At 46.4% G+C, this 21,709-nt stretch overlaps 1 protein-coding gene across 2 annotated transcripts in view; it reads right to left on the reverse strand.

Annotated features, from left to right (window-relative positions):
- ARID1A (AT-rich interaction domain 1A) overlaps positions 1–20,739 on the reverse strand; it is a 69,668-nt gene extending 48,929 nt beyond the window's left edge. The window contains exon 1 of one of the 2 annotated variants that reach the window (XM_039231105.1): positions 19,556–20,739. In XM_039231105.1, the coding sequence (XP_039087036.1) occupies positions 19,556–20,695 (1,140 nt within the window). In that variant the 5' untranslated portion in view covers positions 20,696–20,739. The remainder of the gene's footprint in view (positions 1–19,555) is intronic. The other variant, XM_039231098.1, reaches the window with a different exon arrangement.
- Between the last annotated feature and the right edge of the window lie 970 nt (positions 20,740–21,709).

The following is a 21,709-nucleotide window of genomic DNA, read 5'->3' on the forward strand; positions in this document are numbered from 1 at the left end:
CCAGCTGTACTCCTGTTTGAACTGGGGCCAAGGGAATTTTTTAAAGCAATCTTGGCACCGAATGAATGACACCAACAGTATGCGAGCGCGAGCGGTTGTGTTGTGGTGACGTAGCACTGGAGGTGGAATGGGAGGGGGCCAGTGTACTGTGATCCCTCTCGTGCACGCCTGCTGCTCGCCGAGTCCCAGTACAGTAAGCTGGGAACCGCCCACTGAGAGCCAAACACAGGAAAAGGCTTTTCCTGTGGAACGCCTTGAAGTGAGAAACACATGGCTAATCTGCATAAACGCGAAGCCACACCGCCCCTGCCAGGAAGGTTAGTGCTCGTAATCTCTGGCCATGAAGCTGGCTGCCTGGGAGGACTTGGACTGGCGCCTGATAACCCAGAAAGAGCCGAGAGAGAACAGATGGGTAAGGACCCCGGCAGAAAACAGCCCCGGGTCACGTGACTCGCCACATGGCCCCGCCAGCACAAACTATTGTCTGGCCGCGGAGCTCCCATACAAAGGCACCCGGCCTCAGCTTCCTGTGATTACAGGGCCAGGCGGCAGCTGTTGATCCAGTTCCCATTCGGGACCCTCCCCTGGTGAGGCGCACTCCGGGCGGGGACAAATCTAAAAGGTAAGGACTCTCCCAGCCAACGCTTTCGGCTTCCCGCGAGCTCCACGTGGCTCTGCACCGGAATCCTAGGGTGGCCGGAATAGACTCCTCTAAAAAGAACCACCCTTTTTACCCTGGCACACGTTAGTTCACCAGAGTAAGTCATTCTCATGGTGTCCCCCTCACCAGCCACAGACATCTGTATCCAAAGCCCCCTCGTCCTTTTCTCACTTAACTCTTCCAGTATCTCATGGCTTTGAAAATTGTTCAAAAACCCCAACCCCAGCGGAGGAGAAATCGCTCAGAAACCTGCTTGTTTAGTTCTATCCCCAGACTCTGCCTCCTAAAATAAAGAGACTTCCTTCATTTGGTTTTGCATTTAAATAGGTTTCCTTACTGTTTATGTGACCTAGGACAATAAAACATTCCTTAACCTATTGGCCTCACCAGAGACATTATTTAAGATTTTCTGAAGCTAAATTGAAGCCAAGTTGATGATGGGATAAGAAAAATATCTCATCAGACATACCAACACCTGACCCAGGAAATCAAACCCACTCACCCTCAGATTCTTATTATCCTTCTTAACCTCAGAATCACACCCCAAAAGTTCTACTGTACAAGAGATGGAAAACAATTGTTTCTAGTTCTAGTTCATTCATGTTCTAAACAAACTGGTCATCTGCCTATGGTGAGAGAGAAAGTATCAACATCTACCACTCCAAAGAGACAGGTTTAAAAATCAAATCTTTCCAAATTCCACAAGTGTCCAAGTTGAATATAAATTTAAAAATCTAAACTCAATGAAAGTCAATCTTATTCTGTTTACAAAAACAATAATTTTTTTTTAATGTTTATTTTTGAGAGAGAGACAGAGACAGAGCACTAGCAGGGGAGGGGCATAGAGAGATGAGGACACAGAGTCCGAAGCAGGCTCCAGGCCCTGAGCTGTCAGCTCTGAGCCTGATGCAGGGCTGGAACCCACAAACCACGAGATCATGACCTGAGCCGAAGCTGGCCACTCAGCCAACTGAATCACCCAAGTGCCCCTATTTACAGAAACAATTCTAGAAGATTAGGGCATGTTCCTCTTTGCAGACTAAGAACTCATTTCAGAGACATCACTTGAAGCAACAGCCTGACCAAACCCCTAAGAGAGGCTGCCATCAGACATCAGACTTGACCTTCCAACCCATACTGTTTCCAAAGTGATAGAGAACAAGGTGCCTCTCTCCCTGGCTCAGAGAAATTCAGGCTACTGTGCTTCATCCTTCCAAATCGGATGAACAGAGAATGCTAACTAAGGGTAGGGAAAAAAAAAAAAAAGAGACCAAAAGGGTAAGAGTCACTGAATCATCTAGCAAAACTCAAACAGATTATGAGAGCCAACTGTAATAACCATCTCACAGCTGTCCACCCAAAAGAGGCATGCCAGAAAAACCACAACCAGGTGGCTGGTATTTTCTTTATTTCTTCTTGGGTTCCAGAAAGAGTCCTTCAAATGCAGCTACAGCACCAAACTGATTAACTTATTAACAAATGATCAAGTCCTTCTCATTCAGAACACTTTCCATTAGCCACCCTTCACAGAGAAAATGCTCTTCTGAAAATGACAAAGATCACTTTTTTGAAAGACCAAACTTAGCTAACGAATCTCTCCCATTTCCAACAAATTACAAAAACTTCTGAGGAAACCATACCACTTCCTTTTTTAAATTATTATTATTTGAGAGACAGAGACAGAGAGAATCCCAAGCAGGCTCCACACCCAGTGTGGAGCCGGATGCATAGGGCTCCATCCCACGACCCGCTGGGATCATGACCTGGGCCAAAAGCAAGAGTTGGACACTTAACTGAGCCACCCAGGTGCCCAAAACACTAGAGACCATACAACTTCTTGAGAAAGCATTCCTCTTTAGGTACTGCTTCAATCCCAGGGTTCTAAAAACAGTAAGGCCTCAAGAAGATGATTAAACAGGAACTGAAATGCCATCTGATAAAATTAAACATCCCCTTCTTTACAACATTTTAATCTCAAGAGTAAGGCAGTAGCACAACATGGTGAGGAGTACTAAGCTGAGAGGACACCTGGGTCCCATCCCTGTTCCATGATGGACTCCCTGGGGTGATCTGGGGGTGGGGGGCAGGGGCAAGGCACTAACGGGGTTGTACTTTAACTTCCTCAGCAACACAATGGAATCCTGCCCTCCAGATTCTGAATCAGCAGCTCTGAGCCAAGCCAGGAGTCTCCTAGGCAGAGTTTCACGTCCAGTCTAGGAGCATTTGGGCTACATGCCCTCTCTCTCAGACTCCTCCCATCTCCAGCACCAAGTGACTCTAGAACTCAGATGCACATGTTCAGTTTCCTTAGCCAAGCAAGGGTCTGAAGAGGGTAGTGCCCTGGCCAACAGAGAAACAATCAGGAACGCACCTCAAGATTCCCAGATTCCCAAATAAGCAGCATTCTTAGTCAAAGCCAAGCTTTCCCAAATTCCTATACCTGGCCCCTGGATTCTCTTCTTCACCTAAAGACAGATCCTAACATAATATACACTATCTTGTTCACTGTCCATATCCTAGACTAGAATATAAGCTCCAGGAAGGTAAAGATTTATGTGTAAAACAAACTTTCCAACTTTAAAAACAGGAAAGGAAAGGGACTGTCAAAGAGAAAGTGAAATTCTAGAGGCCTTGCAATTCCTAACCTTGTTCATGCAGAGGAAATGCTTTGGCCCTGGGTGGCCAGTCCTACATATCGGTTAAGAGCTCTGCCCTTGCAATGACTTCAAGTTCTGTGTCTCTCAGTTTCTGCACAACAGAATAGAGACAATAGTAGTAGCACCCTCAGGGCTGAATGAATGAGTTGATACATTAAAACAAAACACTGTTCAAAACAAAACACTGCTCCTCAAACCAGTCATATGCTCTGGCCTCACTATCTCTCCACCAGGAACACTTTCTTCAGGTATTAGCACAGCTCTCTTTCACATCAAATAACACTTTAATTTGGTCTTCCCTGGTGAACCCATCTAAAATTTCAATCCTGCACACCTCTTATACCTGATCCATGATTAACCTTTCTCCTGAGCATGTATTACTAGAATACTCTAGTACTCTATGGTTTACTATTTATCTTGCTTAATGTCTATATCCTAGACTAGAATATATAAGCTAGTGGGTGGGTAGGTGTCTAGAAGAACTAGAGGTGGATGTGTGTTTAATTGACTGCTGTATCTTCTAGCACCCAAAATGTTAGCTATTATCATCCTACACAAGTCCCAAATTTCTAGAAACATAGCTTAGGAACTAGAACACTTAAGGTCTGGTCCCCATACTTTCTGGACCAGAAACCCAAAGTGGTCAATTAGAGGTTAACTAACAATCAAATAAATTAAGGTTATGTTTTTTAAAACAGAGGAAAAAACCCTTAGGCTTTGACACTGCTTTGACAAATTACCTCCCTTCGCACCAGAGCCATCAATAAAATGGGGATTAAAACCTAACAAAAATATGAGACAGCTCAAGTGATTAAGATGTGAAATGCTTGTTAAAGTACCAGTTCATAAACTATACATACAACAGACACTGTCCTCTCTCTACCCTTAATAAAGAACAACAGAATGGGTTGAAAGCAAAGTTTCAAAATATCTGCTTAAGAATCAAGAACACACAAGTCAGACATCACAAGGGTTGAGGAGTCCAGTTTTCAAGCTCCACCTACTTTCAGTCTATTCTCCCAAAGGAATTTGTTCAGTAGCTCCTCCCAGGAATCCTGGTGGTAGAGCCTACAGTTTTCAACCAGGACAGTACTAACCCCCTGAGAAGTGTTTGGAAAGAAATGTATCAAAGTGCCTTTTTTGGTATTATATCAACTCTGTGGTGCTACTGGCATTTATTACCTGGGGAGCAGGATGCCAAATGTCCTGCAATGCATCTCCACACAAAGAAGAGCCTCGATGAGAAACAATGGACTCTAGCCCATTACAAGTCCAATCTTAGATGGAGAATTTCCTGTAACACTTGACCCTGGAGCGGTGAAGGGAAAGGGAATCAGAACTTACCAGTACTCATCCCAAGAGCCCAACATTACAAAGCCACCCAGTAGCCAAGGTAATCATAAATAAAAATTTATCTTAAAATATGGTTGGAAGATAATTTACTGAATGAAGGTGGTACTTCTCCAGTGCATTTATTAATTAAAATTTAATTATGGTTATTTGTGATTATTTACTTATATCCTTCCCCACTAGAAAGTACTCCATGGAGGCGGACATTATGAATCCCATGCTCACAACACAGTGGCCGATACATTGTAGAAGCTCGGGAAGTATTTGTTGCTTTACTGTAAGCAATTGGCAAAGGGAAGGTAGGTGCTCACAGGTTTCCCAAAAGGTGTTCTGCCATTGGGGCGCCTGGATGGCTCAGTCGGTTAAGCGTCCTTCAGCTCAGGTCATGATCTCACAGTTCGTGGTTCAAGCCCCGTGTCGGGCTCTGTGCTGACAGCTAGCTCAGAACCTGGAGGCGGTTTCAAATTGTGTCTCCCTCTCTGCTACTTCCTTGTTCACACTGTCTCTCTCTCTCTCAGAAATAAATAAAACATTAAAAATAATTTTTTTAAGTGTTCTGCCATTAAGATTTCTTACATTGGCAAGTGCCAACTATTGTATGCTTTAAGTCAGTAACCAAACTGGGTAATTAAGTGAGCCAAAAAAAAAAAAAAAAGTTATCCCAAAAACTGAGAAATGGGGAATATGATAAAAGTCTAGGAAATCTTGATGGTATGCAAGAAAGATCGGCTGGGATACTGCATCCCAGTATATGCTCAATAATGAAAAACAATGGACAGACCTTGCTACCCACATAAGGTGGGATGGATTGACACCAGGAAAAGGCACTTCCTCCCACAAACCATCTTCTGGTGTTTCTATGAGGGAAAAGGCCTTGTGGATGGAGCACAAGGCCAACTGAGTGCGTGGTTTTTTAGACATTTTCTGCCCTGCTTATCTGTAATTTACATTAAGTCATACGGTACACTTAAGGAATGAATACACGGAGAGGCGAGGGTCATGTAACCTTACAGAGCTTCACCCAGGAGGGTACACAGCAACTTATCTTTTTTAAGTTTATTTATTCATAAACTTAAAAAGGTGGGGAGGGAGCTCACACAAGCAGGAGAGGGGCAGAGAGGGAGAGAGAGAACCCCAAGCAGTCTCCACGCTATCAGCACAGAGCCGATGAGGGGCTTGATCCCATGAACCATGACATCATGACCTGAGCCGAAATCAAGAGTCGGATGCCCAACCGACCGAGCCACCCCTGCAAGTTTTCAATAAAGTTCAATAAATATAACAGTTCTAAATCACACCTACTTCTTCTGACCTAGTTTCTAAAATACTCCTCCTTCTTCCATATTAAACTGCTTTGCAGATAACTGCTCAAAAACAAACAAACAAACCAAAAAAAGGGCAAAGGCAAAAACTGCTCCTAGCCATAAAACTTCTAAGGCCTCATTTGCTTGCTCTTTAAAAAGCTCTCATTTTCCCCACTCCTTTTATTTTATCTGTAACTCCAAACTTGGACTGGTCTTGCATGGGTTATATAAAAAGATCCTAAATTTCTCTAAGTGCACAGTTCTACATCCTGCCAAAATTTCTCCTTCTGTACTATAAAAGGTATCTGTGACACATCACTGAGCTGTAGGAACTTGATTTACATGCAGTCGGAGATTCCGTTTGTCATCAATCCAATCAAGTTCTGTATTTCAATAAAGACACCAAGAAGCAGCAGCAATGCTACTGTGTGTATTTAATCCCTAGGGCTGCCTTGGACCACTTTCAAAAAATGCCAATCTTTCTTTCACCTGGTCCCCCTAAGTCCACTCAGGACTGTAACAGGCACGATCAGATAAGTTAAAGAATGGCCCAGGGCCCAGTCAACCTTACTGAGATTATAAATGCCTCCAAATCCTCAGGTGTTTTTAAGGTCATAGCAGTTCCCTGAATGAAAAGCCAGAGTCCTGTACACTGTCCAGTTCTTTTCAAAGCTCCAAAAGTACATTAGTACTGACCCTCTCTGTACCACTGTTCATACAAATGTGTATAGGAGACCCTGGCTTCATCATTTATACCAGAAATATATTGGACCAGACCAATGTTACCAGCTGTCTTTTCTGAAGCTTATTTGTCTCTCCTCTTTATTTGTTATCACTGGCCAGTATAATCAAATTGAGACGTATACTTGGCATGCTAAGTTATGCAAATCTAGCTAAAATTTCTCGCTTCCTCACCCCCTTACCCCCAAAGTGTATTTGGCTCATACACTCTTTTATTCAAGGCACACAGAATTTCCTTTTGGTGAATGTGTCTGGGTGGATGAACCCAGCTATTTCAATCGCATTTTATTTTAAACCAAATACCATAATGAGACCACATATTGGTCACTTGAGGTTTTATGTAGGGGTTTTAAAGAGGCCGATTCAAAGCTGCACTGGGAAAGCAGAGGATTCAAATCACAGACTAGAAAGAAAAACAAAACTGTTACAAATCTGTCATGTCCCAACACAATCCCAAAAACAGATTAAGGAGGGCTAAGAAACAGTCTCCAGACCAAAGGCGATAAAGTGGGAAAAGAGAGGAGAAGAGGTAGAGATCATTTAGGGGAAACTTCTATTGATTAGTTTATTAGATAAAGGCACTTACTGCCTCTAGTTAGCCAGGCACTCCGACACAGGCACACAGATACCAGGAATCTTCACTGAAATTATGTTGATCTGAAAGTGGTATAAGTTGCATCTCCAGTACTTTTAAAAACATTTAAGCAGTTTGGGTGGTAAAGTTACAGAGGCCTCCATGTGCTCGGTGTTCTACTAACGGAGTTAAGACACAAGAGGACAGAATGAAAAAGGGAAAAAAGAACAGAGAAAATAAAGCTAGAAGGCAGAGGGACGACAAAGTGAGTTTAAAACACACAAGCACACACAAAGAACATAAGACTCCCTACTGGAATTTTTGTCTGTGCATACAAATGTTAAATCACAGATCAAACTGTCAGCATACTGCCTCCTGGAAGCCTCAGCCTTCATCTCAGCCAGGTCAGAGAGAGCTCAGCTTCAGTCCTCGGCAGGAAGGAAGAGAGGCCTGGTCCAAGGAAACTCGCTTGTATTGGGGACAATACAGAAACCACACCAGGTTTTCAGAAAGCACAGGTGTACCAGAACACTGGCTCTCCACTAGGTCTTTTCATGGTTACTGTTTATTACCTGACCATTTCCCTATCTTATATTTCTGGGCCATGGAAAATCATGATTTATTAAGTCATACAACTAGGGACAGGTCTTGGCTCAAATGTCCACCCCTCAAAGAGACCTCATCTACTTCAAAGATAGGCGATTTGTCAGGAGTTGACTTAGTGGGTTTATTTGCTAGGACTTTACAACAAGGGACACAAGAAAACGAATAATCACAGCAAAACCCATCTAGCCACTGGGGGGCTAAACTGAGAGAGGGAGGGAGGTCTTTAAGGACGACCTACTGAGACCAGCAGATCATTGAAGGTCCTGTTCTCAGATCACAAGCCATCACAAGCAGGAGGGACATCATGGTGTTTAATTAAAGCTTTCCAAACTGGCATCTCCAAGAATCACTTTCTTAAGCAATTTAACTTGGCTGGTCATACCTGGAGACCACAGGGTACCATCCTAAAATTATCTCTTCCACCTTCATCAAACTACCAGTACCACAGATTCAGGTTGTCCTCATGCTATATGTCACCAAAGAGCTAAGAGAAAGAGAAATGGAAGGCAGGGAGTCCCCAAACCCTATAAAGAAAACAGACATGTTCTGTCACTAGAGTTTATCATTACTGCATAATAGAAGATCCATCTCAAAAGTATTTCCTTTCTTCTCCCCCAAACCCAAGCACTTTTAACCTTTTCTGTATCCAGTAACTCTCTCACATCTTGGGAGGAGCACATACATCTGAAATATGAGCCTATGGTGTAATCTGGAAGAAGCCCCTCAGGTAATTCTGATGGATTCTAGCCCAGTTGAGCATAAATGCACAAATCCAGTAGTTCTAACTTGGGCGTGCATCACAATGGGCTGGAGGGCTTGTTAAAACACAATGCTAAAGTTCTGGATTCAGTAGGTCTAGAGGAGTATTTGCATTTCTAAATAGGGACCAGGTGATGCTGATGCTAACGGTTAGAACCCCATGGAGAACCACTGCACAAATCTGTCTCTCAAACTAGGCAACAGGTACTTAATAAAATTTATTAGTTTTTTTTAAAGTATTAATATAACTTAGATGCAGCTAAGAACGATGCGACAGCTTTCTTTAAAGTGTATTTACTTTGAAAGAGAGAAGGGTAGAGAAAGAGAGGGAGAGAGAATCCCAAGCGGGCTCCACGCTATCAGAACAGAGCCCTCCCTATATGAGACTCAGTCTCACAAACCATGAGATCCTGAACCTGAGCCGAAATCAAGAGTCCGATGCTTAACCAACTAGCTTTTAATTCAGTGAAGATGGGGCACCTGGGTGGCTCAGTCAGTTAAGCATCCTTTGGCTCAGGTCATGATCTCACAGTTTGTGGGTTTAAGCCCCATATTGGGCTTTGCATTGACAGCACAGAGCCTGGAGCCGGCTTCAGATTCTGTGCCTCCCTCTCTCTCTCTCTGACCCTCCTCCGCTCATACTCTGTGTGTCTCTCTCTCAAAACTAAATAAACATTAAGAAAATAATAATAATTTAAAAAATAATAGTAATTCAGTGAAGATCAACTGTCTTTAACCACTCAGTACTACACCCCTCTCAAGCAGGGGCCTCTACCAACCAGGAGTCATGTTCAAATTTTATTTAATAATAGTATTTTCACATATCTTATTAATATTTATTGAAGCCTGCAAGGTAGACAGTTTTCCTCATTACACAGTTGAGGATACAGATTCAGAGACGTTAAGTGACTTGCCTAAAGTCACACAGCCTAAGGGAACTTTAAATCTTGGTTTTACAGCCAACTCTGCTAGGAACCTTCATGTATGGCACTTACTTCATCTTTGTGTTCACTTTCACCAAGTAAAAATTAAGAGGAAAAAATTAAGAGAATAATCTTTGCCTCTCCTGCAAGTGCTGCAAGTCATAGAAAGTAAAATCACCCTGCAAATATTTTCATCATGCAAGTTACTCTCACTTAGATGGAAGTGAAGGAGTCTATTTTGGAGCCTCAATCCCCCCACCCACACCCCCCCACCCCCAACTCTTTCAAAGATCCCTCCCAAAAAGAAAGTGGCCTGAGGACCAAATGCAGCCAATTCTTACATTGGGCTCACATGGCCATTCATCAGAAACTTAAATAAAATTCTAAATGGACAGAAATCTAGGCATAATGTAAAACTGTAACTTTTCAGTCTTTCACCTCATTTAAGATTTCTGGGCCATTGCAAAAATAATGTCCCAATAAGCCTTAGTGCTTAAAAAATTTATTTTGGAGAAGAAAATTTAGCTTTTTATGTTACAACTCTAGAGAATCAGACAAATCTTGATTCATGTCAGAACTTTACCTTTTACTAGCTTTTTGCCCTAGGGCAAATTTCTCATTTTTACTCTTTCCCCATGTGTAAAGTAGGAGGAGTAACAACAGAAACCCACCTCTCATGGTTTTGAAAATTAAATCAGTAAATTCATGGAGAGACCCAGCATGGAGCTTGGCACATTGTAAGCATTCACTTGCATGGTTGCTATCATTCATACCCACCCTCAACGTGCCATCACTTGAAAATTTGGATCTCAGTGAGGTTCTCAGCCTATCCGTGGCCCAGGACAAAGGTATGGATAAGCTACCTACAGAACTGTTCCCCAAATCCTTTACAATAGAGTTATCTTTGGCAGCCAGATTCCTAAACAGATAAAAAGTTAGAAGTCTAAACCACGGGTGGAGCAACCCAAGAACTCCACCACCTTAGGAACAGAGGAATAAAGATAGAAAGCCATCTGTACGCACTCAGCAAGACACAGTAACAAACAGCAACTAATTCCCAGCATTTCTGCTCAGGTGACTTGTTCACTAAGGACAGGAGAAAGCCATAATAAGGTCCACCCAGAGAGAGGGGGAAATCACTGTGCAAGAAGAGCCCAAAGACATACTTGTTTCCTCTAAAAGGAAGTGCCGTGCACTTTAATCATCTACCACGTGGCTGAACTCACACTTTTCTTAAAGTACACCGGCATAAGTCAGTTGAGAATAAACAGCTGGACCCAGATGCACTCATGCCCAGCAAGCAAGTTGTGACCTCAAGGGAAACGGGACAACAACAACAACAACAACAACAAAAAAAAACCAAGTACACAGCAAATGGGCTTTTAAATGACTGCGTATCGCACCAACCCCTCAATTCCCCTGCTGCAGTCATGCTGATGCTAGATTTCGAGCAGGGAGTTCCTTTTAACAGAGATGTCTGTAAACAAGCAAGCTGAAAGCTAACAAGTTTAAGAGGGAAAAAGCATACAGAAATCTTGGCTGCTGGTGATGAGCCACAGAAAATCATGAATGCGCCCGTGCCAAGGGAGGAGGAAGTCTAATATCTAACATTGCAGACTTGGGAACCCAGAAGCAACGAAGCCATAAGGAAGCCCAAATGTAGAAGAGGAAAAAAAGCACATGGCACATTTCCTCCTCATATGGGTGGCAATTTAAGCAGCACTCTGGGCCCACAGAGCGCAGAGCCCTGGTGCCCCAAGCCCCTTAGTATTTCATATCAACATTAACTTCCTGGAGGGCGACAAAAATCTGTCCTGGATTACTGGGTGATTTCTAATATGTACCATAACCAACACTAAGTCAACATTTTAGGGATCAAATTTCTTACTCTGCAGCATGTTGGAATGCATTCTTGGCATTAGACTGCTCATTGCAGTACACTCTTAGAAAATGCAGAAGCCACTGGGAAATAAAGACTCAACTTGTCCCAAGACTATCTTCGAGTATGCATAAATGACTAACAAAAACAAATGAAAAGTTCACTCAGATGTCCTTTTACATTCAACAAAAACTAATTCCATCCATTTGAATGGGGGGCAGGGAGAAACAATTTCAGGGAAGAATACTCAAGGTAGTTAAGTCCACATTCACCCTAACTGGGATTCCTCTAAAACCCCGATACACTGAGAGTTCATCTCAAGCCCCTACTCAACCAGCTATCCATGGCAGATGAACCACTGTGCCCCAATTCTGAGTTACTGGAAACTCATTTTGCCAAATGCCAGAATATTTTCTAAACTAGAATCTGTATTCAAGACTCCACTCTGTACTTGTCTTCTGGAACAGTGTAACCTGTCCTTTTCTTTCAGGTTATCTGTCTCTTCTCTTTCCTCTTACAGGAAAGCCCTGTAGCAGCCTGGCACTGGACTCTCCACGCATCTTCAGCTGTTAAGCACCCACTTACAGCCCTTGAAAAGTGCCAGAAATCATGTGTGTTCCAATCACACATGGACCAGCAGGTAAAGAGAAACCAAAATCACTACAGTTTAGAGGCTCCCATAAGGAATAAGCATGTGTTTGCAGCGTTTATGAGCTTCTTGGCCACAGTCAACCTAGTCAAAAACAATATTAAAGGCCATTTCTGTGAACAGATGGGTAAACTGCATACATGCAGGCTTACCCACCCATCAACCCTCAATAGAAGGTCTCATCCAAGCAACTCCGCTTCAGCACAGCTCCCAATGCTTCAGAAATAGCAGCAGCCTAAGTTCTGGACAGGTACTTCATGGCTCTTGTTTTGCTTAAAAAAAAAAAACAAAAACAAACAACCACTCAACCTCACCAAAAAAAGGGAAAATAAAGGCTGGGGGGGGGGGGGAACTACCCAAGGCTCTCCAACCAAAGTTGAACCACTGTCACTGCAGACTTGTCCAGGGCACACAACTCTGAAGGTGACAACCTTTCAAACCCAAAATTACTACAAAAGAGCCCCTGAACTGCCCAAGAACTTGGCAGGTTGTACTAAAGGCCCCACGTAACCACAAGAACCACTAAGACCCTGGAACCACTCTCACGGAATTTTACAGTTACAGTCCAAGTTCTCCAAGTCACTAGAACGAGACAAGTACAGGTCTGGAGGGGGTTGTGTAGTTTGGATTCGATAAAGCCCATGGAACTCAGAGTGGCAGTATAAAAAAGCAAATTAATATTTTAACTTTCCCCCTCTTGAACATTAAGCTTCACAAATCACTGCCTCTGAAAAGCTGTCCCAGGTTAACCTTGCCCAACTCTGACTGCTCCTTATTCTGGAATTCCTTCAGCCCATACACTTAGGTTGGTCTATACTCATTTATAAAACCCTGCTTTGCAAGTTTTCCAGATGTACGCACATAAGCATGCTTCACCAAGAAAACTAAATTCCTCTGAAGCAGATATTGTCTCTTTTAAGTCCCTAATTTCTAACTGATGTGTTCACATAGAGCTACTTCATACTTCCATCTGAATCTCCAAATCCCCCGAGCTAGAAATTATACTCTCAGCAATGATCCTGATGTTCTAACATCCTTCCCACCACACTGAGAAAGGCCTGGGCAACCACTGTCCGTGTCAACCCAAGTTTTTGAATTTTGTTTTAAAACAAGCTGATAGCCTTTGGTAAATTAGTGGAACTTAAAAATTATGGTCAGGGCCATAATGACATTCATATTCCCTACTGATATGCTAAGTCAAAGACACTTTCAGGATTCTGATCTATAAAAACACTTCTTGGAGCGCCTGGGTGGCTCAGTCAGTTAAGCATCCGACTTCGACTCAGGTCTTGGTCTCACTGTTTGTAGGTTCGACGGCCACATTGGGCTCTGTGCTGCCAGCTCAGAGCCTGGAGCCTGCCTCGGGTTTTGTGTCTCTGCCCCTCCCCAGCTCCCACTCTGTCTCTCTCCTTCTCTCAAAAATAAACATTAAAGACACTTCTTGTGAAGAAAACTGGTATCAGTCAATGGCTTTTGTTTAAAAAGAGCTTTTTAAAAGATGAATCTGGTTATCTCACAAGGCGACCAAACCAGAGTACCACAGGCACACAGCTAAAATACTTCTAAAATATTTCTTCCTCCACAAAAAGAATGTTTCACTGCAGGAACTCAGAAATATTTTTAATCCTAAAATGGAAATTTCAAAAACAAAGATTGAATCTATCCATATAACCTTTCAGACAGGATTTAGTTGAGTCCCCAAACATTTGGACTTTGGACTAACCCAGGAACTGGGGAGTGTTAATTTTAACATACAGATGTATGATGCAGAGTAAAAACTATATGCATGAAGTCCAGTAAAAACTATACAAATAAACGCAGCCCTTAAAGTGGGCTTAAAATCCTGAGAGCCACAGCAAGACAGAGGCTGAGTACGACGCTGAAGTTGCAGTATCTTTTTTTCTCCTTTCTGGTATTCCAAAAATGCAAACCCAACCCTGAAAACATCTCACCAAACTACAAAACCTTTCCAAAAGAACAAGGCTTTAAAACTCAAAGTCTCATAAAACCAAGCTTTTGGAGTACACTTACCTCACTATTCAAACTTAGAATCTTCTTCCCAGACTTCTGTTTATTTTCACTCTCAAACTGCAATCCATTTTGAACAGGGCTCCATGTGCCCTGAAGTAAGCCTAGACCAGGCTTCTCTTGCAGACTAGCATCTTTTCACCTCCAATCTCTTTTAGATCATCTCTCCTAATCTCCTTCCACGTCCCCACACCCCCAGTACTACCCTCTCCCCTATCCACATTTCTTTTCCTCCAAAGTTATTTTATTCCACCACATGAGAACAGACTAGCATTATCTTCGCTTGAAAACTGTTTATTAATTTGCCTGTCAAACATTCTATAGAGCCGTTTACATCTTACTACAGAAACCTCCTGGGTACATATTGACAGCTCAGCAAGTATTTACACAAAGCTCTGAAACATTTGGTTCCTTCAGAGAGGAAGGAGCTGCTGTGTCAAGCAGAGAATTATCAAACACCTTTTCCTCTCCCTTTTCCCTCTTTTATAAAGGGAAGTTTCTTCCTTCTAGCATACCTCTAAGATGCCTAAATTACACTTCTAAACTATCAAGCCAGGAGGAGAAAGAATGGAAATTCAGGTGTGCTGGAGAAGAGAAAAGAACAGCATTTCCAGGACCACTTGCAAATCACATCACATAGCTTAAAAAAAAAAAAAAAACCCAAGGAGATGAGAAAAGGCAAACAGGCCTATGAAATTGACCCTGCAACGCTTAGCTTTTCCTGCTCCAGTCTCAGGAACTTTTGCTCCTCTCTCAGCAAAACTTACAGGGCAAGTTCAGGCACTCAGATTACAACCAACTGCCCAAACCAGACCTAGACCTGCCCAAACACTGAAGAGTCTGGAGAACTTAATTCTACCTCTCCCCACCTTCCTATCCCCCCAAGAGAAGCAGAGTGTTAATGTTATGAATATTCACTCCCTACCCCACCCCAAATCTACTCCCAAAATCCCCTCTTAGAGATTGTGAAGCAACTATTCAAGTCTTGCTTCAATGAAGTCTGCCCAATTTTTCAATTAATGTTTAGTGTTTTAAAACCACCAGCCAGGTGGAATGACTAATGACAAACATAAAGAGTTTCAAAGCAAAATAGTCTGGTAAGGCTTTTTCTGTAAAGGGCCGTAGACCATTGTGGTACCCAACTGTTCAGAGCTTGTTCCTAAAACTCCTCAAGAGAAAAGAGCCTTGAGTTCTTCGAGCCCAAGGAAAGAAAGATGGTCTCAAGACCCCTACCAGTAAATGTCCAGGCAGAAACTGGCCTCAGAACAAGTTAGGTATGGAAGCACAGCCCAATGTGTAGCATCAGAGAGGAAGAAGGCCATGCAGTCCACCAACTTCACTTTACTGATGAAGAGAAAATAAAACCAAGGTCAGTGGCTTGCCCCAAATCACACAGCTTAATCTAGATCTGCAGGTGGAACCAAAAAAGCCTCTTCCTCCGGAGTCCTGTGCTCCTTAACTCCTCACCACTATGTCGCACAAAACTCAGTGGGCATCAATAATAATAATGACCAATGTGAACAAGGAGAAACCCAGAGATAAAAGCCATAGGAATTAGGACTCCATTTTAGAGACTAAGGTATCCGGGCTCACTGGAAGGAATGAACTATTCAGTGCCAATTTATTTTGAAGACCATAGTTTAACCATATATTTGCTTGGTTCAGTTGCTTCTAGAATTTTGGGACTTGGGCCCTTTCCAATCCAATCAATACAACCTGGCGGGTAGGGGTAGGGGGTGGGGAGAGGATTGGAAAGGGCCCTGATCATTACCTTGTTAGCCTATTTCCAATTTTTAAAAAAGTCCACTAACCTCGTTGCTAAGCCTACTGCAGACATCACACCCTATAGGAGTCAATCCAACAGATGAATGTTTAATGCAATCCAAGACATCTTATTACAGCAGGTGCCACTTGTCACGGTTACTGGTTACTCTCTGTCACACACAAAGGAGGGAAGCTTAAAAAGTCCTCGCAGGGCCCAACACAAAGAAGCCAACCTTGGTCCTAATGCTTTCTCTTATCCTGCCACCATCCCAACCTCCATCACCCCTAGATCCCTCATGGACAGTAGAGAAACATGAAGCCCTCACACGAAGTGCCGTCTCAGTGTGGTTTTCCGGGTCCCTCCTACTTGAGAGAGCTCCAAGAGTCCTGTATTTTAGCCAGCCCAGAACTTCTGCCAGTAGGCATTCCCACAATAAGCCCAAGATGCCTGTATTTGTTTCCCAGGAGTTGGAAATATCATTTGATATTTCCATAGCAAGAACTAACAGCCAAGCTTCTACAATCAAATCCATCTTGATCCTGGACTACATACTCTATTTCATTTTTTACTTTGATGAGCTGATACTACTCTCAAGGTACTAGAGGTAAAAGCATCCCCAATAAAAAGCTTTACATGAAGTTCAAGTGCATAGGTGACTAAAAAGTATCTCATCAGTAGCAGGATTCAGCACCTTGAGACACAGTATTACTTATGGAAAGCAATAAAGGGAACGCTTGCCTGCTGGGATCTTCTAGCTCCTGTGAAAAAGACAGAGCCACAATACAAACACTCAGCTAATCTTTATTTCATAAAGGCAGAGTCAAATGAGAACATTACAACCTTAGCTGTGTCAATCAATTCTCTGCAAAACAGTCTTAATCCAAGATTCAGTTAGGGAAAGAATGGGACAGAGCAAGACCCTATTATTTAAGAATGCTTACGAATAAGACATCATGGTCTGATAAGAGGTTTATCCTTAAGAAGCAAAGAGAAATTCATATCAAAATCTATCCACCTACATCCCTCATAGAGACTACCACAGAACTGGAAGTTGTACTGTTTCTTCCACAAGTGAATGTGCTCACCAGTCCATCCTCCGGGCATCAGGGCAATTGGAATGAAACTGAACAGGAATCTATGTTGTATGAAGTACTAGGAATGGTGACGTTAAGAGTGAATCCAAAAATTCACTCAAAGGCAGCACAAACTTCCAAACAGTGACTATATCTACTTTCCTACCATTTACTCCGCACAGAGCATAGTACCTAACACAGAGGAAGTGCTCAAACACCCATTTAACGACTGAGTATCACTATATGGCAAAAATTGGTTTTATATCCCCCAAAAAAACAGCGTTCGCTTGAATATTATGTTTCAACTTTAATTTTTTTCAGGTAGCACAGGGGAACAAATTATTTTTCAACTTTAATTTTTGCTTTTAAATGAACCTTGACTTACCCCCAATTTATTCCTCTAATAGTTTAAGAAAGGTAAATGGCTCAGCGCCCCCCTCCCCTCAAGGGGAGAGATGTTACATGTCTCTTGTCCAGAAACAAGAGAATGTTCTCTTTTCTAGACAAAACTCATTCTCTAGACACTAGAGATTAAATTAAAATTCCCCCAGAATGTTCCAAACATGGAACATTATGGACAATGTGGAGTCAAGGCACAGAGTTCTAAACCTGCCATTTAACCCAACTATTTTCAAAATTCCTACCTCAATAAAAGGGAAAAGCAGTTCTAGGATGAGGAAGGAACACAATCACTGAACAAAAGCTCCTAGCAGGAAGGTACAACTGGGTACTGCTGGGGTGGGGGTGGGGGGCATGAAAGGAGCTTTTCCCCTCTTTGAAAAGATACAGGACTCCTGACGAAAGCACTGAAGACAGAACATGAAGAAGTACGAAGAGCAAAATTAAAATGAAATACAATGAATAAAAATGTACCTTAAAGTTGTCATTTCTAAGCAAACATCAAGTATCATTATGGCGGTATCTTTATTATCTTGGGGGGGGGGGAATGGAACACACCTTTAAATGCAAAGAAAAAAAAAATACAATCTACCTCTATTCCAAAGCTCTAAAATAACAGATGACAAAATAGAAAACTAGCTTTTTTGATATTTCAGGAACAAATGATAAATTTCACCAAACCAGGCCGTTAGGAGAGAGTCCCTCGCAAGATCATGAAAGACTTCGGCTTCTCTTTAAATTGAGCTGCTCTCCCAATGTTCAATTAACAAAAGAAAGTGTTAACAAGACTCAACAAGTAAACAAAAAATGAGGCCAGTCTTCCTTAAAACAGAACACTTGAACCTAATATGAAATTCTGAGAAAGCTTCCAGTTCTCAACAAGAAAATAAATAAAAGTTTTTCTCCTACCCCCTCCCATAAAGATCCCACATTTGTCACTCAATAAAAACCCCAGTAAAATAATTTCAATTCTGCAAAGCGAACAGGGTCAAAATTACTCAAGACAAATGCATCTTCAGAGCCATCAAAGAAGTCATTTATACCATCAGGAAAGTCACAAAACCAAAACAAACAGCAAACCCATTGTAGAGAAAAACTCAGCTACTGTTCTGACAACACAGAATCTATTTCAGGCTGCATAAAACATAACAAGCAAAATAAATCCAAGGTACAAGCAAAATGCCACTGCCTCCTCTTTTGTTTCGGCACAATGTAACAAGGGCAGCCTGTCTGGGGCTCTGCTCCTGCTGATACAGTATTGCTGCTTAAACCTCCCTCCTCAAGGTCACAGCCAATTTCAGCTCTGGAATAAAAGGCAGATAGTGGCAGCGATGGTTTGGGTTATCACTGGCAGAAAAGCAGAGTGTAAAAGTTTATGAGCTCATCAGGATTGTTGTACCATTACATCAGAGGCAATTATAAATGGCCAAGAGCAGGAGATGGGGAGCCAATCAGATCACAGATAGGATGTCAACCTAAGACCAACTGTCTCCTGGCTTTGACAGAAGGATTTTACCTCCATAATTCAAATCCCAAACCAAAGCAATCTGCACTTACTACTCCAATCACTCAGCTGTTTACCAGCACTTCCAGGGAGAAGCCCAGGCCACTGGGCCGACGGAGACTAAGACAGGAGATGGCCCAGGCTGCCCTGGGTGAACCGCAGCCGGCCTCTAGCTGCCCCCAAGCAGGCCCCTGCCCTCCCTCGAGGTACCCCCGAACCCGAGGGGCCCCTCCTTGAAAGCACAGATGGGGAACGGCCTAGAGAAAGACAGGAGGGCGGGCAGAGAGGGGCGGCAGGTGAGGAAAGAATTGTTCACTCAACTCCCGAGCTTTTAACACCGCACACCCCTAACTCGAGCCCCCAGCACCCCCCTCAACCCCGGCCAGGCCCTTCCCCTCACATTCTGCCCCACACCCCCTTGAAGACCCCCGGAGTTCGAGGGGGCCAGGAGGGAGGGAGAAGGGGAGCAAACACCTCAGGGAAAGCCCCACACAAAGGCTGAAGGAGGGAAGGAGAGGAAGGCAGACAGGCAGCCATTTTAAGAGAAGAGCCAGACAATGGCAGCTCCCCAGCAGTGGGGGCCCCGGACTGGGGGTATCCCAAGGCTGTGGCCTGCTCCCCGCGGCCGCCACCCACTCCCAGGACCCCGCTCGCCCCAGCCCCCTCCCCACTTAGCTGTGTACCTGCGGGGTCCGGGCGAGCGGCTGCCCCCCGCCGCCGCTGCTCCCGGGGCTCATGGGCGCGTGGTGGCTCCTTTGTTGGGCCCCTCCCGAGGCGGCCGCCGCCGCCGCCGCTGCTGCCGCCGCAGCCCCCCAGCACTGCGAGGCCATGTCCGCCGGGCCCTTGCCTGCGCCCCCGTCCTGGGGCCCGCCGCCGTAGTCGCCCCCGGGGTAGCCCTGGTAGCCCCGGGCCGAGCTGGGCGACGTGAGCAGTTGGTTGAGGGTGGGGGTGGCGGTGGGCTGGGGGGTTCCCCCGCCGGCCGCTGAGGGGCCGCCTCCCCCCATGGCCCCGAAGCGCTGCTGAGCGAAGGACGAAGACGACGAGGAGGCGGAGGCGCTGGAGGAGGGAGGCGGCTTGGAGCCTGCGGCCGCCGCCGCGCCGGAGCCCGGAGTGCCACCTCTCGGGGAGCTCAGCGCGTAGGCCTGGGGGGGCGGGGGGTAGGCGCTGCGGTTGGGGTAGTAGGAGTTGTACTGGTGGTTGGGGAAGCCGTGGTCGTGCGAGTTCTGCTGGGGCCCCGCGTAGGGCTCCAGGCCCCCGCCGCCGCCGCCGCTCTGCAGCGCTGCCAGGCCAGGGCTTTGTTGTCCGCCATGTTGTTGGTGGAAGACGGCGGCCGCCGCGGCGGCGACGGCAGACGGGCTCCGGCCGTAGGGTTGCCCGAAGCCGTAGGCTGGGGGCGGCAAGGCGGCCGCGGCTGAGTGAGGAGGCGCCCCCACCCCATCGCTGCTGCCGCCGCCGCCGCCGCCGGGCGGCTCCGTGAGGTTATTGTTCAGGGCGGGCCTAGGGCCCGCGTTCCCGTTCGAGTTCTTCAGGTCCGGCTCCGCGCCGGGCCCGCCGCCGGCGCCGGCTCCGCCGCCGCCGCCACCCCCATTGCTCTCGGCCCCGTCCTGCAGCTCCTTTCCCAGCGGCTGCGGCGGCCCCACGGCGGGGCCCTCGCTTTCCTGCCCGGCGGCTGCCTTCATTTCCCCGCGCTCGGCCGCTGCCGCCGCCGCCGCCTCGCCCCCCGCCTCCTCCCGCTGCTGCTGCTCCGCTTTCTTCAGCTCCGAGGGCGGCGGCGGCGGGTTGCCCAGGCTGCTGGCGGCGGCGGGGGCGACCTGCGCGGCCATGATCCCCGCTGTCTCGTCCGCGGAGAGACCCGGCCCTGTCTTCGTCTTCTCCCCCCCTCCCACCCCGCCCCGGGGCCGAGTCCCCCGGGCTGCCCTCCCCACCCGCCCGGGCGGGCCTCGCGGGGCTCCGCTGCTGCGCGGCGCTCGCTCGCTCGCTCCTCTCCCCCCCGCCCCGCCGGCTCAGGCTCCGGGCTGGCGGCGGCGGAGGAGGAGGAGGCGGCGGCGGCCGAGGCGCCGGCGGCTCAGCTGCTCCCGGCTCTGTAGGCTCGGGACCCGGCTCTCCCGGCTCATTCCCCCCAAGCCCTTGCCTGGGAATGAGGGGGGCGGTGGAGGCTCCGCTCCCCAGGGCCTGGCCCCGCTGTGACTCTCCGCTTTCTGCTGCCGGAGAAAGGAGGAGGGAGGGAGGGAGGGAGGCGAGGGGGAGGGGGCGGGGAGGGAGGGAGGGAGGGAGCGGGGGGAGGGGGACCCGGGACGGGCGGGCTGGAGGGCGCGCGGCAGCAGCCCGGGCGCCGGCAGGCAGAGTCGGAGCGCGGACTGGGCCGGGCGCCCTGCCTCCCCTCCCCGGCCGCGGCGCGAGCCGAGGCTGCTGCGCGGCAGCGGGCGAGCGAGCGGGCGGGCGGCCGGACTGAGCGGCTAGAGCGCCCCACTCTCCTCCGAGTCCCCCTCACTCCGACACGAGGCTCAGCACTGCCATTTTACCCAGCGCCGTCGCGGCCGCCTGGCAAACCCGGACCGGAGCGCGGAGCGGGCCCAGGCCACGGAACGGACTCGCTCCCTTCCCCTCACAAAGGAGGAGGGGAGAGAACAAGCCGCGGCGGCGGCAGGCCCTCTGCCGCTTTCGCTCGGCAGCGCCGCCGCCGAAGGCTTCGGGGAAAACCCGGCCCGGAGCCCGCGCCTCTCCGGAGCCTGCGCCGCCTCCCTCCTGGCGTTCCTTCCTATCCGGGTCGGTCCCCTCCGGGCCGTGCCGAGGGGAGCGGGCAGCGTGAACTTTACTCGCGGCTGCAAAATTGGCCT

This window comes from Hyaena hyaena, unplaced genomic scaffold (assembly GCF_003009895.1).
Source record: "Hyaena hyaena isolate Hyena2069 unplaced genomic scaffold, ASM300989v1 scaffold_3, whole genome shotgun sequence".
In the NCBI taxonomy this organism is placed as follows: domain Eukaryota; kingdom Metazoa; phylum Chordata; class Mammalia; order Carnivora; family Hyaenidae; genus Hyaena; species Hyaena hyaena.